The sequence below is a fragment of the Silurus meridionalis genome, chromosome 23 (assembly GCF_014805685.1).
Source record: "Silurus meridionalis isolate SWU-2019-XX chromosome 23, ASM1480568v1, whole genome shotgun sequence".
Classification (NCBI taxonomy): Eukaryota; Metazoa; Chordata; class Actinopteri; order Siluriformes; family Siluridae; genus Silurus; species Silurus meridionalis.
Window position 1 is genome coordinate 7,397,074 of NC_060906.1, and position 20,599 is coordinate 7,417,672.

At 39.7% G+C, this 20,599-nt stretch overlaps 2 protein-coding genes across 2 annotated transcripts in view; both read right to left on the minus strand.

Annotated features, from left to right (window-relative positions):
• LOC124376679 (tudor domain-containing 6-like) overlaps positions 1-14,486 on the minus strand; it is a 15,643-nt gene extending 1,157 nt beyond the window's left edge. The window contains exons 1-19 of the mRNA XM_046835885.1: positions 12,805-14,486; positions 12,643-12,719; positions 10,318-10,437; positions 10,167-10,221; positions 10,031-10,077; positions 9,914-9,950; positions 7,597-7,661; positions 7,477-7,519; positions 7,316-7,377; positions 7,168-7,213; positions 5,233-5,285; positions 4,022-4,076; positions 3,874-3,944; positions 3,746-3,785; positions 2,926-2,981; positions 2,782-2,836; positions 2,628-2,704; positions 702-732; positions 534-583 (exon numbers count right to left, since the gene is read on the minus strand). Of these exons, the coding sequence (XP_046691841.1) occupies positions 534-583; positions 702-732; positions 2,628-2,704; positions 2,782-2,836; positions 2,926-2,981; positions 3,746-3,785; positions 3,874-3,944; positions 4,022-4,076; positions 5,233-5,285; positions 7,168-7,213; positions 7,316-7,377; positions 7,477-7,519; positions 7,597-7,661; positions 9,914-9,950; positions 10,031-10,077; positions 10,167-10,221; positions 10,318-10,437; positions 12,643-12,719; positions 12,805-14,341 (2,577 nt within the window). The 5' untranslated portion in view covers positions 14,342-14,486. The remainder of the gene's footprint in view (positions 1-533; positions 584-701; positions 733-2,627; positions 2,705-2,781; positions 2,837-2,925; positions 2,982-3,745; positions 3,786-3,873; positions 3,945-4,021; positions 4,077-5,232; positions 5,286-7,167; positions 7,214-7,315; positions 7,378-7,476; positions 7,520-7,596; positions 7,662-9,913; positions 9,951-10,030; positions 10,078-10,166; positions 10,222-10,317; positions 10,438-12,642; positions 12,720-12,804) is intronic.
• Positions 14,479-20,591, minus strand: LOC124376682 (tudor domain-containing 6-like). Its single transcript, XM_046835890.1, is given in 3 exon segments — positions 14,479-16,126; positions 16,128-18,032; positions 18,509-20,591. Coding segments are annotated over 2 exon segments (3,384 nt in total). The 5' UTR covers positions 18,005-18,032; positions 18,509-20,591; the 3' UTR covers positions 14,479-14,619.
• Between the last annotated feature and the right edge of the window lie 8 nt (positions 20,592-20,599).

A 20,599-nucleotide genomic window follows, 5' to 3' on the forward strand; every position in this document is an offset into this window, starting at 1 on the left:
AAGTTGAGTTTGAAAAAATAAAAATAAGCACCGTGGCTTTATTCAGTCTTCAGCTGCCCAGTTTATTTATTTTTTGAGTTTGTACCCACTGTAGACTCCGATTCTTTTGTTCTTGTCTGACAGAAGAGAATCTTGAGGTCTTCTGCTCTTGTATCTCTCCCCTCTCAAAGATTAAAACGTGTGTGCTCCGAGATGCTTTTCTTCTCTTCACAGTTGGAAAGAGCAGTTATTTGAGTTACTATGCATCTGTCAGCTTAAACTGTATCAGGATGTAGAATTTCATTTCGGGAAGTTCCCATCCCCCAACCAGGCACTTTTTTATTCTGATGTTTGATGTGAGCGTCAGGATGAAGCTTTTCACCTGTATCTGTATGATTGTTTGCATTGTGCTGCTGCCATGTGATTGGCTGGTTAAATAACTAATCTTGCTTGTACAGGTGTTCCCAATAAACTGGAAGGTGAGTATACCATTAACATATCCCCAAACATGAACTGTAAATGCATTAACACTTGTGAATGCAAACAATCCTCACCATGTCTGATGTTTCACATGACCTCTGTTCCGTCTCATTCACAAAGTTATCTGTAAAATCGTGAGCCAGAAATTCAGATGATTTCAACAACAAAAACATATCTTCCACAAAAAGTGTTGCCATCAACTAGTTTGTATTGGATTGTGGTCATGAAGCAAGCGAGCATACCAGGGTCAGCATCAAGGGCCACATCCAGAGCCTGTGGTGAAATAAAAGAGAAATAAATAGAATAGACCTTTTTCACATTATCGTGTGAGTCCTGGTTGATCTGACCATAAGCAGTCCGCTTTAAGTACAGATGCAAGCAGAGGAAAATGCAGTCAAATATTTTAAAAGGAATCAAAACTTGCAGTATATGACCTCTTAATATTTGTCGTGTGAATACAAAATCATCTCAGTTCATCTTGAACAGCAACCAAGATCCACCTACCAGACTGCATCACTGCCCTAGCTGATACCTAATCACTTTTACTACTACTACTTTTATCTCCAATCACTTTTACTAATACCACTTCTTCTACTGCTACTTCTACCACCACCACCACAATTACTACCAATTCCACTAACACCACTAGCAATACCACCACTTCCACTAATACTGTTGCTACTACCAACACCACCCTTTTAAAGTGATTGCTATGCAATTAAGCTCTAACAGATGTTATACCACCACCTACTGGTAATTTATGATTCGGCAACCTCCGTTCTTAGGCCAAAAACCGAACGTACATTTAATTTGCTGAGATTTTGTTTTCTAATTTTTTGATCAATGGTTTTAGATTTCACAATATTTAACTCAGTGTGCCAGACAAGAAAATGCTTTTAACCCTTTGGTCTGTGGCACAGAATCCAATAAAAAAAAAAGGATAAGAATTAATTCAATAAATAAATATTGAAAGAATTAAAAAAATAAAATAAAAGCAAACAGATTTAAAGTAGAATAAATGAATTGCGACAAACTGCTGAATAGAATTTAGACTTGTAAACAACATTTACATTTACCACTGAATTGAAAGGCTGAAATGGTCTGTACAGGGACACGGTACAGGATTTTTGCCTGTAAGCAAAACGCGATGGAAGAGTGACGCAATAAACCTGTGAACGCACATCCTTCAAGCGGACATGATGCATGAAATCCGATCTCAGCCAAGACCTTTTCACAATGCCTTGTATGGACACCTGTGTTTCCGCTTTCCCTTTGCGAATTAGATCACCCACACCAAGTCTAAGACTTGAGTGTATATACTCAGTTTAGATTTATTTTAAGTACCTTCTTCTGTGATGTTACACCAGTGATGGCTGTGCATTTCACATCTTATGCCTTCGGTGGTGTCCCACCTGAACTAATCCACTTCTTAATACCAGTAAATTGACACCACGGCTTTAGAAACCACCAATATTATGAAGAAAGCAGTATAACAGAGCTCTGAATCACAGACAGGAACCTCATGCGTCATGAATGAGCGCCTTTATTCTAGGGGAAAGAAAATGCAAAAGTAAAAATGGCCTTTTCTCATGATGTTCAGCTTTTCTTGAAAAGTCCATCTTACAAATAAATGCCCTTGTAAGTGTATCTGTGACCAAATGTCATTCTTCTCCTCACCGTGGGATAAAAATAATCAGCTATTAAATCACACAAATCTGACAACAGCTTGTGCAGTTTGCTAAAAGAAGAGGTTTGCGAGCTCTGATGTAAAGGACGTGAAAATGCTGACGTTAATGTACGCCTGCTAGATGGCCTCGCTGCCGCCAACGCGAAAGCTGATTGGTTAGAACAACAGCCTGCAAGCAGCATGTACTTTATACTCTGTAATGAATAATACTGGGAATTATTAGGAATTTGTACATATTCATTGAAAGAAAATACTAAAATGTAAGTCAGTGATTCGATGGTGTTTATCCCAGCAGGGACGGTCTTGCTGGCCCTGACGGCGCACCACTGCGTTACACTGATGGTGTCCAGATCAGTTCCAGCCTCAGGTTCTGCCCCTCTGATCCTGTTAACATGTTGCAGCTGTACGTCTCGGACCCGTGTGTGTGTGTGTGTGTGTGTGTGTGTGTGTGTGGTACATACAAACAAATACAAAACTCTACCTTGTCTAGTGGTATCGCGGGTATGACCTCGATCAGCACATCTCCCTGCTCACACGTCTCAGTCACATGATCCACTGTTAGTGTACAAAATTAAATTAGTACAAAACGTTTAAGATCCTTTCCCAGATTAAATACTGCACGGCACTAAACAAACCTCTCTGTTGGTCTACAGGAGGATTCGTCTCCTCAGGCTCCTCCACAGGCTGAACCTAATGGGAAACTTCACAGTAAATCTAAGGCTTATCTCAGATCAAAGACAGTGTGTTTATATTTTTCGTTCCCGGTTGCATTATTTTACCTGCATTTTCAAATCTTGCGCCAATTCGACTGCTGGATTATTTTCCATGGCTGGTTCTGCAGGAAAATCATTAATGATCACCACACAAAAGTTGTTTCACGCAACATTTTCAGTCACGTGAAAAAGAAATCGGAACATAAAAATCACCTGGTCCTTATCGGCTCTTAGATTGACGTGAATACAACTGTGTCTTGAATTATTTTACAAAAATCTAACGAAGAAGCCATGTGTGAAAAACGATGTACATTTTGGGATTATGTAGAATGTCGAAGCACCGTTAGCAACAGTGATTTGAGGTGATTGTGTTCTGTTTGACTTTCTGTCGGTCACATTGTTGTGAAGGAATTTTGCCATTTTGCCTCCACCACCACAATAGATTTGTAATACGAGATGCTCGACTGGTAAGCAATTCAATGTTTGGTGTGGACTTGTGTCCTAATTAACAACAAATGAATGAGATATAAGGTTTGAGTTTAAGTTGATTCCAGTTACCTGACCATAAACCTGCTTTTCATTTCCTAAAAAACAACCAACAGGGAGCAACTAAAGGCCTGGCAAAGAGGAAAACCTACCATGGGTTTTAAACCTTTAGCATTTGTTGACAATGTCCAGGTATTTATGGAGCTGACTGTTTAAACAAGCAGCTGAGCAAGCTTTTGTGGACCTGAGCACTGGTACAGATGTTAAATATTAAATACTGGCATGAAAATTAAATTGAACAAAAGATAATCCCAAAACAGGACCTGAATATAATTAAGTGAATGAATTAAATGTCATGTGTTGTATTATATGAACCAAGTCACTGCAGTGTTCATCTTACCGCTTTGCTCAACTGGAACTTTTACGATGAACATTTCACCCTGCAGAAAAACAGCACAATCCAAAATTAGTGGTTAATGTTTTAATCCATGTATAAAATAAAAGGATTCCCCTCCCCCCAAAGCGCACCTTTTCCTGAGGAGCATGAGGAGCATCAAAATCCAGATCTGGACCTTGAATCCCATCTTCTTGCAGAGCTTCTGTTCATTGAAACAGAATGGAGTCACGTCGACAAGTATGTGATATAATCTTCCACGGGCAACGACCAAATACTTACTTTCGAATTCTGGCATCAAGTCACCTAAAGAGGAGCCGCGATGTTCATCCTGAGGCTGCAATAAAGTAACAAAGCAAGCAGTATAAAAAATGTCCTGATCTGAGTATTCCGTTGTAAACACACATTCAGATAATTTGAACATTTGCGGGTGTGTTTTTGTGCAGCAGTGGAACGCGGTGGTGATCACCGGTTAATGGGGTTAAGGGTTAAGCAGTGAGTTGGACAAACAGTGGTGTACTTGAGTTAAATAGAGATACAGTACATTTACTTCATTACCATCACCACTGAGGTTACGGTATTCTTAAAGACATCTCTCCATTTGAATGTGCAATATGTTACTTTACTCCACTACATTTGAAAGAAGCATCTAGTTCCTCACTGCGTTGAAGTGAAAATGGAGAGCGTTAAATGACAAGCTGTGGCTGGAGCACAAGTGAAACCAAGTGGTTCTGGTCAGAGTGTGTGGAAAGTAAGAATTCTCTCACTGTGTGTCTAACTATAGAAAACAGTCATTAAAAATGTTTGATGTTCTCAGAAAACATTAGTTTTACGTTCCATGCATATAATAAATAAAAAATAAAATTTAACAAGTTGTAGGTGTCCCAATACTTTTGGCTACAAAATCTAAGCGGGGGTTTAAGTACTTTTACTTAAATACAGAAATTATGTACATGACATGGGTAAGGACATACGTTTATGAAAAAAGGTTTAAACGGTGCTAAATGTGCAAGAAAAAGGTGACAAGACAAACTGTGTTGACAAAAATATGATTTCATAAAAAAACTTTTCAAATCAAATTACATTTAAATAAAGAAGTGTCAAAAGTGTCAAAAGTTTTTACTAAAATTATGCTTATGAATATGAAAATCCATACTTTCAAAATAGTGAATACTGACATGAAAAATCATGTTTTAAAAAAAATATATATTATAAAAATATGAATTTTCATATTTATAAGCAAAAGTTCATTGACAATTGTTAAGAATGCAAAAAGTCAAAGAAATATGCGACAAGACAAATATTTTGACAAAATGATTAATTTTTGATTAAAATATGATAGTTACTAGCTGATATTATTGCAGCCATTTTGGCTCCTTTTGTCAGGTGGAACACTCGGCGCTCTGCTATCCTGCTTTACACTAAACACAAACAACGCAGAGGATTTTATTTATACCCTCAAGTCTTTCATCCCTCAATCTCATAAAACTCACTTGTTCTTCAGTGATGTCAGGATGCACCACATCAGGAGGCTCTTCATTTAGCTCTTCATTATGACCATTAAAAGGAAAAAAAAAAAAAAAAAGATTAATAATTAAAAATTATATATATATATATATATATATATATATATATATATATATATATATATATATATATATATATATATATATATATATATAGAGTGCCCTCCACGATTATTGGCACCCCTGTTTAAGATGTGGTCGTGGACCTCTAAAAATTCTCCTTTTTCTTAAAACAACATAGAACCGCAAAATGCAAAAAAAGAGAAAAATCCAACCTTTTATTTAAGTACATTACTTTGGTGGTAAAAATCACACATTTAGAAAAAAAAAAACTTGAAATCATGTGTGCCACGATTATTGGCACCCTGATGTTAATACTTTGTACAACCTCCTTTTGCCAACAAGACAGCACTTAATCTCCTCCTATAACATTTCACAAGATTGGAGAACACAGAGAGGATTTTGACCATTCTTCTTTGCACAATCTTTCTAGATCATCCAGTGTCCTGGGTCCTCTCTTATGCACTCTTCTCTTTAGCTCGCCCCACAGGTTTTCGATTGGGTTGAGGTCTGGGGACTGAGATGGCCATGGGAGGACCTTGAGTTTGTGACTGCTGAACCACTTTTGTGTAGATTTTGCCACATGTTTTGGATCATTATCCTGCTGAAAGACCCAATGACGACCCATCTTCAGCTTTCTGGCAGAGGCCATCAGGTTTTTATTTAAAATATCCTGGTACTTCAAAGCGTTCATAATGCCATGCACCCTAACAAGGTTCCCAGGGCCTTTGGAAGAGAAACAGGCCCACAGCATCACAGATCCTCCACCATACTTCACGGTGGGCATGAGGTGCTTTTCGGCATACTCATCTTTTGTTTTACGCCAGACCCACTTAGAGTGTTTGTTGCCAAAAAGCTCAATCTTAGTCTCATCTGACCAAAGCACACGATCCCAGTTGAAGTCCCAGTACCGCTTAGCAAACTCCAGGCGTTTACGTTTGTGAGTGTTAGTGAGAAAAGGCTTTTTCCTTGCATGCCTCCCAAACAGCTTGTTGGCATGTAGAGGCGTCTGATGGTTGTTTTGGAGACTCTGTGACCCCAAGATGCCACTCTTTGATGCAATTCTGTGACGGTGAGCTTGGGAAATTTTTTACTTCTCTTACCATCCTCCTCACTGTGCGTTGTGGCAAGATAAACTTGGGACCTCTTCCAGCCTTGTTTGTCACTGTTCCAGTTGTTTTAAACTTCTTAATGATTCCTCTGACTGTAGATACCGGCAAGTTAAGGCGGTGGCTATTTTCTTGTAGCCATTGCCTGACTTATGAAGGTCGACACACATCTGCCTTACTTGAATGGTGTGTTCTCTTGTCTTTGCCATGTTGACAAATGGGTAAGAGAATTAGGCCTCTGTGTCACGTCATATTTATACCCCAGGAAACAGGAAATCATGAATTACTAATTAAAAGTCCCTAGATACCCTGACCAACCTTAGCAACTACAGAAAATATATTAAAAAAAAAAACAATTAAATTTTTCAGAGGAATTGTTAGGGGTGCCAATAATTGTGGCACACATGATTTCAAGGTTGTTTTTTTTTTCTAAATGTGTGATTTTTTTACCACTAAAGTAATGTACTTAAATGAAAGGTTGGATTTTTCTCTTTTTTTGCATTTGGGTTCTATGTTGTTTTAAAAAAGGAGAATTTTTAGAAGTCCACGACCACATCTTAAACAGGGGTGCCAATAATCGTGGAGGGCACTGTATATATATATATATATATATATATATATATATATATATATATATATATATATATATATATATATATATAAAAAACATACACACTACTAATAACATTTTTAAGAACTAAATTTCACAAATGCTAAAAATCAAACGCACTACCATGAGAGAAAAAACACTGTCCAGCTTCCTGCTCTGTTTCTTCAGCCTATGAGCACAAAGACAACAGAAAAGTCTAAATCAATGAACACATGCACTGGTACACATTACATGAAGTGAAATACACAGGAATAAAAGCACAACACTGTACCTTCTCTAGTGGCATCGCGGGTATGACCTCCATCAACTCATACGTCTCAGTCACATGATCTACTGTTGTGTATGATTAAATTAGTACATTTAATTTCAGATCCTGAATTCTAGATAGAAATTATTATATTTTTTATACATTATTCAAAGGGGAAAACGGACCTTTCTGTTCCTCTGCTGGAGGACTCGTTTCTTCACCTTGTATCTGACAGGACACACGACACAACTGTAAAAACAGCTAAATTCATCCTTTAATGTACAAACTAAAACACAATACTTTACCTGGACCAGTGCCCTGCATATATTCTGTGCTAGTTCTAGTTTTGAAGAAGTCTCCAAGGCTGGTTCTGCAGATTTAAAAAACAACCAATTAATTAATCAGTACATCATTCAACCAACCCATCCATCAATCATTCAATCCATTTGTCCGTCCGTCCGTCAAAATGGAAACGAAACCATTTTAAAACAAAAAAACAAAATTACTGTTTCAGATTTATTGGCCCCATAATTTCTTTCCAGCTTGGTCTAAAGATAACTAAAGAATTTGTTGTTTATTGAACAAATTTTGACCAAATTCTAGTCTGCATTCACTTCATCATACTCCAGAAAAATAACTTTATTTAATGAGATCGAATGCTTGAGAAAAAAAAATGTTGTTTACAATTTTTTTCAGCATTCTGACCCTAAAGAGGCACGTTCATAAATCTTTTGTACATTCGAGGAAGGCTCTGCAAATACTCATCAGGTTTTGTTATATGTAAATGCATTGTGGAGAGACACAATGCATTTACATATAACAAAACCTGATGAGTATTTGCAGAGACACTATTTTCCAGTGTTCCAGCAAAAAAAAAGTTAGATAAAAGGATTTGTAAAATTTCATTGTAACTTTTGACCAGTTAGTGGCATGGGTATAAACTTTGCAATTCACATCAGGTCATGGTGTTGAAGAGGTCAATTCTCAAAATTGTTGCTAAAACCATTTGGATAATACAAAATCCTTTCAATGACTTTTGTGAGGATTATTTAGTCAGAATGTTCCTTAATCCAGTGGTCCCCAAACCTTTTTGCGCCATGAACCGGTTTAATGTCCGGCCTTTAAGGTGTGGCAAATAAATACAACGAAATAAAATGAAACGATCAGCATAAAAACAGATAGATGTGGTGTAGATAATCCGATAATTTTTCAAAATAAAACATTGTTCAGAATCAGATGATAAATACAACAGAAATAATGTAAGTTATGTATTCTTTCTGTGTTTATAGGACTGTGGTGAGACCCGAGATGTTGTCTGGTTTAGAGACAGTGGCATTAAGTAAAAGACAGGAGGTGGAGCTGGAGGTAGCAGAGCTGAAGATGTTGAGGTTTTTGTTGGGAGTGACGACGATGGACAGAATTAGAAATGAGTTTATTAGAGGGGCAGCACATGTAGAACGTTTTGGAGACAAGGTGAGGGAGGTGAGATTGAGATGGTTTGGTCATGTGCAAAGGAGGGACATGGGGTATATTAGTAGAAGAATGCTGAGGATAGAGCCACCAGGAAGGAGGAGAAGAAGAAGGCCAAGGAGGAGGTTTATGGATGTGGTGAAGGAAAACATGCAGGTAGTTGGTGTGAAAGAGGCAGATGTAGAGGACAGGGGGTATGGAGACGGATGATCCGCTGTGGCGACCCCTAATGGGAGCAGCCGAAAGATGATGTATTATTTCTGTGCGGCCCGGAGGTTGGGGACCACTGCTTTAATTAACCTTGAGCAGGAAATCTATGTATTTTTAAATACAAGGTACACATTAGTGCCATTCTTCTCATTTTGCATGCCATGTTAGATATACAGAGGCTGATTAAGGGTTCGAAGTCAGAAATTGTGATTCTGCAATATGGTTGTTCCTATTTATTTTATTTTTTTGGCAACCATGTCTACTTTGCACTGTTGAACCCAGGTACCTGAAACTCCTCCACCTTCTCCACCTTTTCTCCCTGCAACCGCGTCATTCCACTGCTCTCCCTCTCATTCACACACATGTACTCTGTCTTACTCCTACTGACTTTCATTCCTTTTCTCTCCAGCGCATACCTCCACCTCTCCAGGCTCTTCTCAACCTGCTCACTACTCTCACCACAAATCACCATATCATCCTCAAACATCATAGTCCATGGAGACTCCTGTCTGACCTAGTCCATCAATCTGTCCATCACCACTGCAAACAGGAAAGGGCTCAGAGCCGTTCCTTGATGCATTCCAACCTCCACCTTAAACCAGTCGTTCCTACTGCACACTTCACTGCTGTCACACTGCCCTTATACATGTCCTGCACCACCCTCACATACTTCTCTGACACACCTGACTTCCTTATACAATACCACAACTCCTCTCTTGTGTGTGTGCCGGCATCTCACTGGTTTCCACCAGTTCTTTGCTGTTTGCCATTTACATTTACAAATATGCCATTTGGCAGATGTCCTTATCCACAGCGACTTATTTACCCCATTCATACAACTGAACAGTTATGGGGTTAAGAGCCGTGCTCAGGGGCCCCAGGAGAGACAGCTGAAAGTCACAACCTTCACTTAAATACATTTACATGCAGCATTTTTCTTACCGTGCTCAAGTGAAACATCTGCAACAAACATCTGATTCTGCAGAAAAAAACCACTGCATGATTAGAAGCACAAATTTGGACTTTTATTAAAACGAAAAAAATAATAAAAAACACTACCATTTCCTGAGGAGCGTTAAGGTCTAAATCCGAGTCTTGATTCTCACCTACAAAATGAAGCCAGATAGGAGTTACATCACCACATTAAAAATGTCTGATCTTCCTTGGGAATGATCCAAGTATGCATGTTACTTACAGTCAGATTTTGCGAACACATCTGCAAAACAGGGGTCCTGCTCTTTGTCTTGAGCCTGTTGGTAAAAGAAGTCATAAAGCAATGAATACGTTTTCAGTTTAAACCCATATATTAATCAAGACTTTCCGCTCCCAAATTCTTCAAACTTTACCAAATTTATCTGTTCTTTACTAACAACCAGATCCATCCCAGCATTCGGTTCTTCATCCATATCTTCAAAGTCAATGACTTGAGAACAGTTTAAATCTTCTTGCGCTGTTTCCTTTTCAGCCTATTATGAAATGATGTTAGTGATCAGTGCCATGCATGCAAAGCTTTTTATACTACCCTACTTTAATACATTACACATTAAGCTTTGAGCCAGTTGAATAAATGTAGCCCTTCTTTCCTCAAACTTTTCACTTACCTCCTCTCCAAGGTAAAAAGATTACAGTCTTACATTAATATGATCAGTATTTTAGATTAGCGGTTGACAGATTCATCAGTTTTGCAGATTAATCGGCACCGATAGTCGATTGCTAGAACTATAGGCAAACATCAATACAATATTTTTTTCAAGTTGCGTTATACAGTGCAAGAGCGGCCACTACAGGTGAATCACTGACACCACGTGATGCTCATTTGAAGTGTCTTTTATTCATTCTGAATGTAACTTTTTATTTGGAGTATTGCTTTTTGTTTCAGGTTGAATGCATGTACTGATTCCTCAAAATGTATTAATATATTTAATATGCTTTTTTTTTAGGACATTTGAATGATTCAGTACTTTTTTTGTAATTAGGTTCAGTACTATTTTACATAGATTTTTATGTTTATGCATTTATTTCAAAATCTATTAGTTGATTAATCGGGTACAATTCAACCCAGCTATCGGTAAAATCCATGGCTGACCTCTAATTTAAATAAATACATTTATGTAGAATATAATGCTAATAATAATACATTTTATATATATATATATATATATATATATATATATATATATATATATATATATATATATATATATATATATATATATATACACATATACATATATATATATATATATATATATATATATGTATATATATATATATATATATATATATATATATATATATATATATATATATATATATATATATATATATATATATATATATATATATATATATATACACAGTGGAACCCGGTTATGTCGATGTCCTAGGGGTCGCCAAAAGCATCGAGGTAACCAATGATCGAGATAAACGAAAATCAAAATGGCGGCAATATATTAATGTGCTTGAAATGTCTTTATGTACATGATGTGCGTTAATAAATGAGAATGTGCATGCACATGTTTTTGGAGGGTTTTTTACACAACAGCGTTGCCGCGATTTGTTTGATGAAGGCATGCTATAAAATGTACATCGTTTGTTAACAACAAAAGGCATAAGTGCACCTACTAACAGCAGAGATTTACCAGTATACAATACAAACCACCGTCCATTCTCCATACAAACCTTTATTATATTCTCCAACATTATAAACACACAGATCGCTCAAAAAAAAAAAAAAAAAACAGCGGCTGCACAGTGCCGTCTCACATTTAGTCCACGTGGAAAAAAAAGAAAAATAAACAGTAACTAAGTGTCCGAAAAAACGTACGTCCGCGATGCCGAGGGGGAGATAAGCCGAGAGAGAGAGAGAGAGAGAGAGAGAGAGAGAGAGAGAGAGTGTTTGTGAATGGAAAAATAAGGAAATTCAAAAATACCGCGACCGGCGGCACGGCGCGAAGCCGGAAAAAAACACGGAAGATCCAAAACCGAACCCAAAAACGAGGGACAGAAAAGTCTCAAACGTGAACAGCCGGAGGGGGCGTGGCAGGTGCTTTCTCGGCCGCTTTCTCTGAAGCTCCCGGATTCAATCGCGCACATATGGTGCTCATTTATCATCATCACCAGATCCTATTTAAACTTCCACACTCTCACTGTGCGTTATTGTTGGTATATGTTGGTTCACGGCGGTCGTTGTTATCGCGCATGCGTATCCCGGTACGTGCCTTCCCACCTGCACTCTTTTAACGGCTGTGCTTTTCTTCCCAAAGCCCCGCCGCGCCCCTACTAACACTACGAACACTAGCACTAACTAACAGCAGAGATTCACCAGTATATAATACAACACCTGTAGCAGCTGTAAGGCTTGATTTTTCCGCCACTTTCGCGAGTTCTTCTGCGGCTGCACCAAGATAACCGACGTTAAATGGCAAATTTTTCCCCCCTTGTGCTCGAGATATTAGGGTTCAGCGACATGGAAAAGTCGACATAACCGATAAAAAATGCTTAGAAAAAGCGAGAATTTTTCAGTTCCACTTCAAAAATGTCGACTTAATAGGGTTGTCGAGATAACCGGGTTTCACTGTGCATGTGTGTAATATATATATATATGTGCATATTTAAATCCCCTCATACATAAACACTTATCATTGTGAAATTGTAAAACATGTGCTTACCAAGGAAGAATCATCATAAATCTTGAGCACATGGTACCAGTTTACACATCCTGATTCACCAGCTCTGCTCTCTGGATCTGAACAGTATGAATATTAATGCATAAAACATGTAGATTAACTTATGTGCAAACAAACTCTTGATTTTGTATATGTGAAACTTACCCGATTCAACAATCTCATGATCCTCTTCAGGTTTTGAAACCAATTCGTTCGCTTTTCCACAGACATCTTCACAAGACTGATCTTCTGGAGATTCAGTTTCCACAGTTTCCACTCGGTTCTCATCTTCACACTCCTGAGAACCTGTGAATGCTCCTTTATTTGTGAAGTCTGTGGACTCTAGCTGGGTTTCTTCGAGAACATCTGCAGGTCCATTGGAATGAATGTCTTCAAAGTCTGCATTTACATTTGTATCCTTCAAACTGATGCTTTTTCCATAAGTCTCAGGCTTTTCAGTGCCTGCTAAAGTCAAGATGCGATCTCCATCTTGAGACAATATCACAGCCAATTCAACACTTGTTTCATTCAGAAGCGGTGTAGATTCTGTTTGCTCTACATGCTCAGCCAGAGTGTCATTGCCTTCTTCCTGCTCTTCGGGTGGAGAAATGCAACTGCCATTCTGTAGATAGTCTATAGATGCACAAATTGGGTCTTTGGATCTAACTATGTGTTCTGTTTCGCAGACACTCGCAGCAATCGTTGCATTTTCAAGCTCATACGATTCCTTCTTGCTATTTCGAGTCCAACATGTTTTCATTGCATCATTGATGTTAAGTTCCTCACGTTCCAACTGAACCCAAAGAGGAGACACCATATCGCACAAAGTGGCCAATTTAAAAATTGTGACTCGCAAGTGTTGGTCGTTGATTAACTCAAAGAACTGATCAGCTGCCTTGTCGTTCCAGGAGCCCTCAGAAACATCGAAACCGTCAAGCTGACAGGCGAATGCCTGAGGAGGAACATCAGACACCTCGAATGGCAGTGGTCTAATGTCACTCACTTTCACATTTGATTCATTTCCATAGTCAACAAACAGAACAGAGAGCATGTCCTTTTCAATGGAGGTCACCTTTGCACGATACCACAGTTGGTCCTCATCAAAAAGGGCAATACATGCACTTCTGACCGGTATGGTTTCTGCATCAAGAGTGCTGCTTTCCGAAGTACAACCAATATTTTGAATGATATCAGAAATCTCCTGCAGCTTTTCCCCTTCTGCATACTGACACCAGAAAAGCTGTGGCCCAATAATGACTGAGGCGTATACAGCAACTGTTTGTCCAATCGATAAATCAGGATTTTTATAATCGCACAGATTGTAGCCAGAATCTGGGCTCTTGGGTGTAACTTCGTTTAGATCTTTGGAGCAAGCAGATCCGAACAGCTCTTGACCATTGACCTCGAGTTTCACCTCCCATACAGACCCTGAATGCTGGATAAATTTGCATAAAAATGCTTCAGCATTCTTTTCTATTTCAGTTCTGAAATTGGAGGCTACATCACCGTCATCATTTACCACTCCAGACAATGAGCAATGGATGCTATACCGTGGCTGTAAAAACATCTGATCCAGAAAGCTCATGTTTATAACTGAAACTTCTGCTGTGTTTCCGTAGTCGATAAATTCTACATCGGCCGTGTTACTGAGCACCGCATTTCGTACAACTGCACGGTACCAACAGTTATCATCGGGGTACATCGCACAAACCAAGTCACCTTCAGAGAGGTCACTGGGATTAACGGGTACATGCTTGGCCTGGCCATCGTTCAACTTTTCCGCTAGAGAGCAAATGTCCCGTTCATCCGTTACCAACTGGACAAAGAAGCTACAAGGACTATTACAATGCGAGACGAATACTTCGGCTGCCAGACCCGGTGTGAGTGCTTTTACAGGGAGCTCTGCTTGTTTGAGGACACTTGGCTTGGCATTTTTCCATTCACTATTAGATCCCCTTTGAAATAATTTTTGCTTGGCTGTTACTGGGGTAAGGTCTTTTTGCACATCATCGTTAAAACTTTTTCCTGAGTTTCCCTCAAAGTCGGAACGTTTCTGAGTTCTCCAGTATTTTGCAGAAGTCCACTGCGTTTCTCCCTTTGTTGTTCAGAAACACCATATGACCGATTCCGTGCTTTTACAGTAATTTGCTCATTTCTCTCCACTACAATGTGAAATTTCTCTCTTATTATTGCGTTTACGGGAATTTTCCCATCATATAGCTCAACAATTAGTTTACCAGATGGCTCTCGGGTTACTATCAAGGCTTGGAACAAGCGATCAGTCACAAAACTTTTAAACCAGTTATTCACTTCACTTGAAACCTTTTCGGGCACATCAGAAAGCCCACACTCGACTGCTTGCACAGGTATTGTCATAATCTCAGTGGCTTCAACAGGAACTGGTAGGAGGTCCGATTCCTCCACTTGCTGCGTGTAGCCGTAATCCACAAAGTGGACTAGAAATGAAGGCTCAGATTTAAACTCTCCTCTATACCACAGCCCGTCAGTATGTTTCGCAAAGCAAACGTTCCCAAAGGTTTCTGGACATTTTACACTCTGGAGTCGGTTGCATAAGCTGTCGACTTGATCGGCAAGTTCTTGAATCTGCACAGAATTTCTTCGCAGATGACAAAAGAATTGGTTGACATTGTTCACATAAGTAATGCATACATCTTCCTCAGACCCCATTTTGATGCTGTGTGAGGAGTAGTAGTATGTATCCAGCCTTAAAGCAGGCAAAGCTGCTGTTTTATATGCGTGGTCAGCCAGACCACGCTGTTGAAGAAGTCCGCAGATGCTTTGAAATGGACTCTCCAAATCCACAACGTTAAAAACCACTTTCTGAGAGTTACACATCACAGCATATACAGTGCATTTCAGCATTACGTTCATCGAGGATGCCTGGTCCACAAACTCTTGAAACTGCCGCATAGCATCTTGACTGCATCCCAGACTGGAATGAGTGAATGGATACCCCAAGTTATACAAGCAGCATCGGAAAGCTTGTCCTTTTAGTTTAAGGAATTCTGGATCGATGCGGCGAAGTTCACAAATGGGAATTCGCTTCGTTTCCCCATAATCAACAAATAGTACTGTTACCTCTGAGGCCTGGTGTGTTTCGATGACCAAAGCGCGAAACCACAATTTTTTTTCGGGGTGACGAACAATACAGGTAGCTTCCACAGGAGGCTGAAATCTAGAGTTTGTGTAGAACACCTGCAGATTTTCCATTAGAAGTCTCAGACAATTCGCATTATTAGCTTTCTGACACCAAAAGTCATTTGGGCTCTCGATGTGGGACACGATAACATCAAACGAGCTTCCAATTGGAAACAGGTACTCCTTAAAACTAGACCCCTGAGACACAGCACATGTCTTGGAAACATTAGAAGTCTGTATCACTTTAGAGTATGGGGTGACCACAGGTCTATATAGGTTCCATGTCTGCAAAACCTGCACTACAAAGCAGCTTAGAAAAATCTTTTTCTCCATCAAAAACCTGGACAAGATGGGTGTCTTCAGACTTTGCAAGTACATGTACATCAAGGACCCTGTCGACAACAGCTTTAGAAAAAAACAATGTGGCATTTAGATCCCATTCCTTACCTCTGGGTTGAATGCCATTAAGTGCACACTTAATTGCCAAAGCTGGTAGGTTTTGATACCTGAGGGGCAACTTGCAGAGGTTGCTACAATCAACCAGTTCTTTGTTTCCATAGTCGAGGAAAAAAACCTCTGCCTTATTGTCAATGACTTCACAAATAGCGGCCCTATAGAACACGTTGTCTTTAGCTTTGGCCGCACAAAGAAGACCAGCTACAGGCTTTCTAATCAATCCACTAGCTCTGGTCTGGTTACTGTAAAGCTCCATCAGTTCATTCATTAACAGGTCAAAGTCAGCAGCATATTTCTGGCTCTGGATCCAAAACATTGATGGGCTATCAACATGCTGCACAACAGCCACGAGGTAAGTATTAGGTGACAGACTTTCAGTAAATATCCCTTTTAATTCTTGTGTTTCGTCGGCATCGTCGTTAACAGAAAGATGGCATCTCTCACATGTTCCAATCAAAGGTGCCATGGCACCAAGGCACCGTAAATCAATTAAGCACTTCTCTCTCAAACCAAATAACTTGTTTATGTTACTGTTTTCATCTCCATAGAGTGTGATGTAGTGGACCCCCTCAGAGGGGCTCAGATACTCAAATTTGGCAATGACCGTTCTGTTGAGAAGAAGGGATTTCAAATAATCGATCTGCGAAGCTGTCCAATCAAAACCTTGATCGATAACTCCATGAAGAGAGCAAACATAAGTCACAACAGGCATTCGGAGGAATTCTGGGGCCAGTGGTCGAACGAGATCAGCTTGAACCAACTGTTTCTTCCCGTAATCCACATGCAGCACCTCGACTACATTGTTGGTGGTCATGACCTGCTGCAAGACGGAGCGATACCACCTTCCATCGGCTCCTTTTGACGCACAAGGGGACCCCAAGTTCTCAGGTCCCGCAAAATGAGATCCGACTGCTCTTTCATAATGCTGAGTTATCTGCTCGGTCAGTTTCTTGAGTTCGTGGGAAAAAACCTTTAGCTGACAGAAGACACGTTGGGGACTGATTACCTCTGTGATTAGCACAGTCTCTGTAGTTTTAGCTTGCAGCTCGGGATACATGTAACACATACGTCTCTTGATTTGTTCCAACGGTTCGGATTCCACAAATGCGGTCCCAGACAGCTGAACGGGCCCAGCATCAGACTGTAAGGATCTGGAAACAAAGTCTCTAAACTCTTCATTCGACAATTTCTTTGCAAATCCCAGCTCTTGCATTTGCCTGGACATGCAGGGAATATCAAGAAGGAAAGCACGCTGGGGTATGGCAAAATCCAAAACAGAGGCAGTAACTGTTCTCCCACAGTAGGATTTGATGAACGCCAATGCCAATTTCGACCATCTTTTTTCTGGAGATAACGGCAGGACGTTGGAAAGAATGCAAAATTCAACTTCAGGAGGCAGGTTGAAAAAGCTGTTTTGGCCCCAAGCCAAAAGGCTAACATGCGCCCAAAAGGTTTTGCCTTCATCAATGAGAAACACGCTGTAGTGAGCGTTGTTTTTCGACACTATACGGGCTCTGTACCATGTCTCATAAACCTGCACAAGACACAGGTCGCCGGGCTTGCCTTCTCCTGCACAAAACACTTCTTTGGGGTATTGAATCTCTTTTTTCATTTGCTGATAGGCATTTTTCTGATCCTGGACTAAATTAGCCCAAAACTCAACCAGAACACAGAACGGGTTTAAGTTCACTCTGGTAATGAGTACGGTCACATTCGAGCCAGGTGATGGGAGCCCAGGAATTGAACACATTGTGAACGTTTGACTGAGAACAAGGTACCTACAGAGAAAATGCAAAATGTGCACATTTTTCATGTAGGCCTGCAATCAAGAACATAATAGTTTAAGATTTTAATCACATCTCCATCTTCCTTCTATTCCTTTTTTTTTTTTTTTTTTGCTTTTTAGAGAAGTCCTGGATGTTGCCAGGTCTGGACCAGTGCACTTGCTTTTGTTTTGTTTTTTGTTCCTGACCTCCAGCCTGCACTGATGGAAGTAAGGGCTTTTGCTAAACGAGGTTTATTAAGTAAATAATTACTGGATTCTGAACAAGTACAAATCAAAACCAATTAAATCCAAACTAAATTAATCAGCATTAATACCACCAGCTCCTGGGTTTATATCTAAGATCACACAGATCACACACAGATCACTCCAAACCTTTCAAGTGTGAACGTTTTTAACCAGCAAATATTCATTAATACTGTTTTAACTGACAGAAAAAAAACCCAAGACATTCAATTAAAAATATCTTACCTCAGATCTCCTTTAGTGCAGTAGTGGCTGTCAATTTACAGACATCTGTCTTTCAGATGATATATAAATCAAGCTTGTTGGTTATAAGTATTAACCACTTGCTAAAGAGAGAGTTAGAAACGTCGGTCAGGTACAGAAGCAGCCCCCACCTCCGCTGACCGCCATCTTGTGAACGTGAGCAGTTAATAGGGGGCGTGGCTTTGACCTGTTATGTGTAACGATTAGGGGTAGTGAGTATTTCATTAGGGGTACGTTAAGGAGTATTAGGGGCGTGTTTTTACTTAGGGTGTGGCTTTCACGTGCTTGGCAGCGTTTGTAAGGCGTGGTCTTTAAAGTTTCTTATTATTGTAGGCGTGTCCTTCACGCATCTATTTATTTATTATTTACGCGATTAACAGCGTTTTGGAGGCGTGGCTTTGCGCGCTTTGTAATATTGGCGCCGTGGCTTTGAAAAGGCATTAGCCTTACTATATGATATTAGAGGCGTGGTTTCTACGCGCTTAGCCGTGATCAGGGAGCGCAGCTGTACGTGCTTAGTAGTTATCAAAGGGGCGTGGTTTCTAAGCGGTAAGCTTGTTGAGGACGTGCCTTTTACCAGGTTATTTTGTTTTTGCTTTCAAGTGGTGTTCGGGGCGTGGCCCTAAGCAATATCAGGAGCGTGGTTTTCACGCGTTTATTTTATTAAGGGCGTTGCTTTTATGCACTTAGAAACTTTTAGGAGGCCTAATACACGGTTTTACGTGCTTAGTAGTTATTAAAGGGCGTGGTTTCTACGCACCAAGTTTGTTGTGGACTTATTTCACTGGGGGCGTGGCTTTTACACGTTTAGTGTTGTTGGGGGTATAGTTTTCATGCGCTTAGTAGTAATTAGGGGCGTATTTTTTATAAGCGTAGCTGCATTTAAGGGCGTGGCTGAGCAACACGCAGCAGCTCATATGGGCGTGGCTTGCCACATACCAAGCAGCTATTTGGGGGCGTGGCTTTTAGTCACTTTGCTGTAAAGGCCCCTTCACAACCGGACTAACTTTTGTATAAATTGCACTATGAACAAAAGGTCTATTAATTAAGTCCTGCTCTGTATAAAGGTATAGAGCAGGACATTGAACTAATACGTTTTAGATTTGAAGGGGAAAACATTGTATTTTATTATCTGCAGCATGGCTAATGAATAAGCTGTGCTGTTGTGTTTGTTTCTGAGGAGAGACACTTTCTAAGAGTCCATATTTACCTCCTCTGTCACCATCTTGTACACTGCTACCAGTCCTAAAGACATAGGGAGACTGCAGCATGCCATCCAGGTGATTGGCTGCAGACTTCCACATCTACAGAACCTGTACAGCTTCAGCGCCTGGATTGCGGCTGAACCCCTCTTACAGGGACAAAGACTTTGTGAACCAGTCACCTCTACCAGGAGGCTGCAGACCATTAAGACCAAAACCAAGGACCCACCACCATCTACCTTCACAAATCTTTTCTAGCATTTCATATATTTATAGCACCAGTGCACCATGTCAAATTCATAAACATTTACATTTAACATGCCGGTAGTGCACTCTGTTTTTTTGTAACGTCTGACCTTGGTGGGACGTCCACTCCTGGATAAAATTGCAACTGTCAAATATTTTCCACTTGTAAATAACATCTTACTGTAAAACGTGAAATTGTTTGGAAATGGCCTTATAATCCTTCCCAGATTGCTGAGCAACAACTACTACTCTAAGATCATTCCTGATGTCTTTTCTCTTGGCATTTTGTTTATAGACACCAGACTACTAAACGTTGGGATTTTATAGAGGTGGGCACCTGGCTGCTAGTTAGCCTCTTATTCTATTTTCATGAGGTGGTGTTCCTCTGAGGGTGTATTTCCACAACTTCCTAATGACCTGACAGGGACCAAACAGTTTTTATAGCCTGATACGAAAACCATATAATTCATAAATAGTGCACTAAAATGGTAGAAGTACTGTTAGTGAACTTGCATCAATTATATTTAACCTGGAAGAAGAGTAATGTACTATGGATATCAATCGAACCACTAAAAGTTTCGATGGTGTTCTTGGGTATGGCTCATAATGCAAATGTTCCACCAGG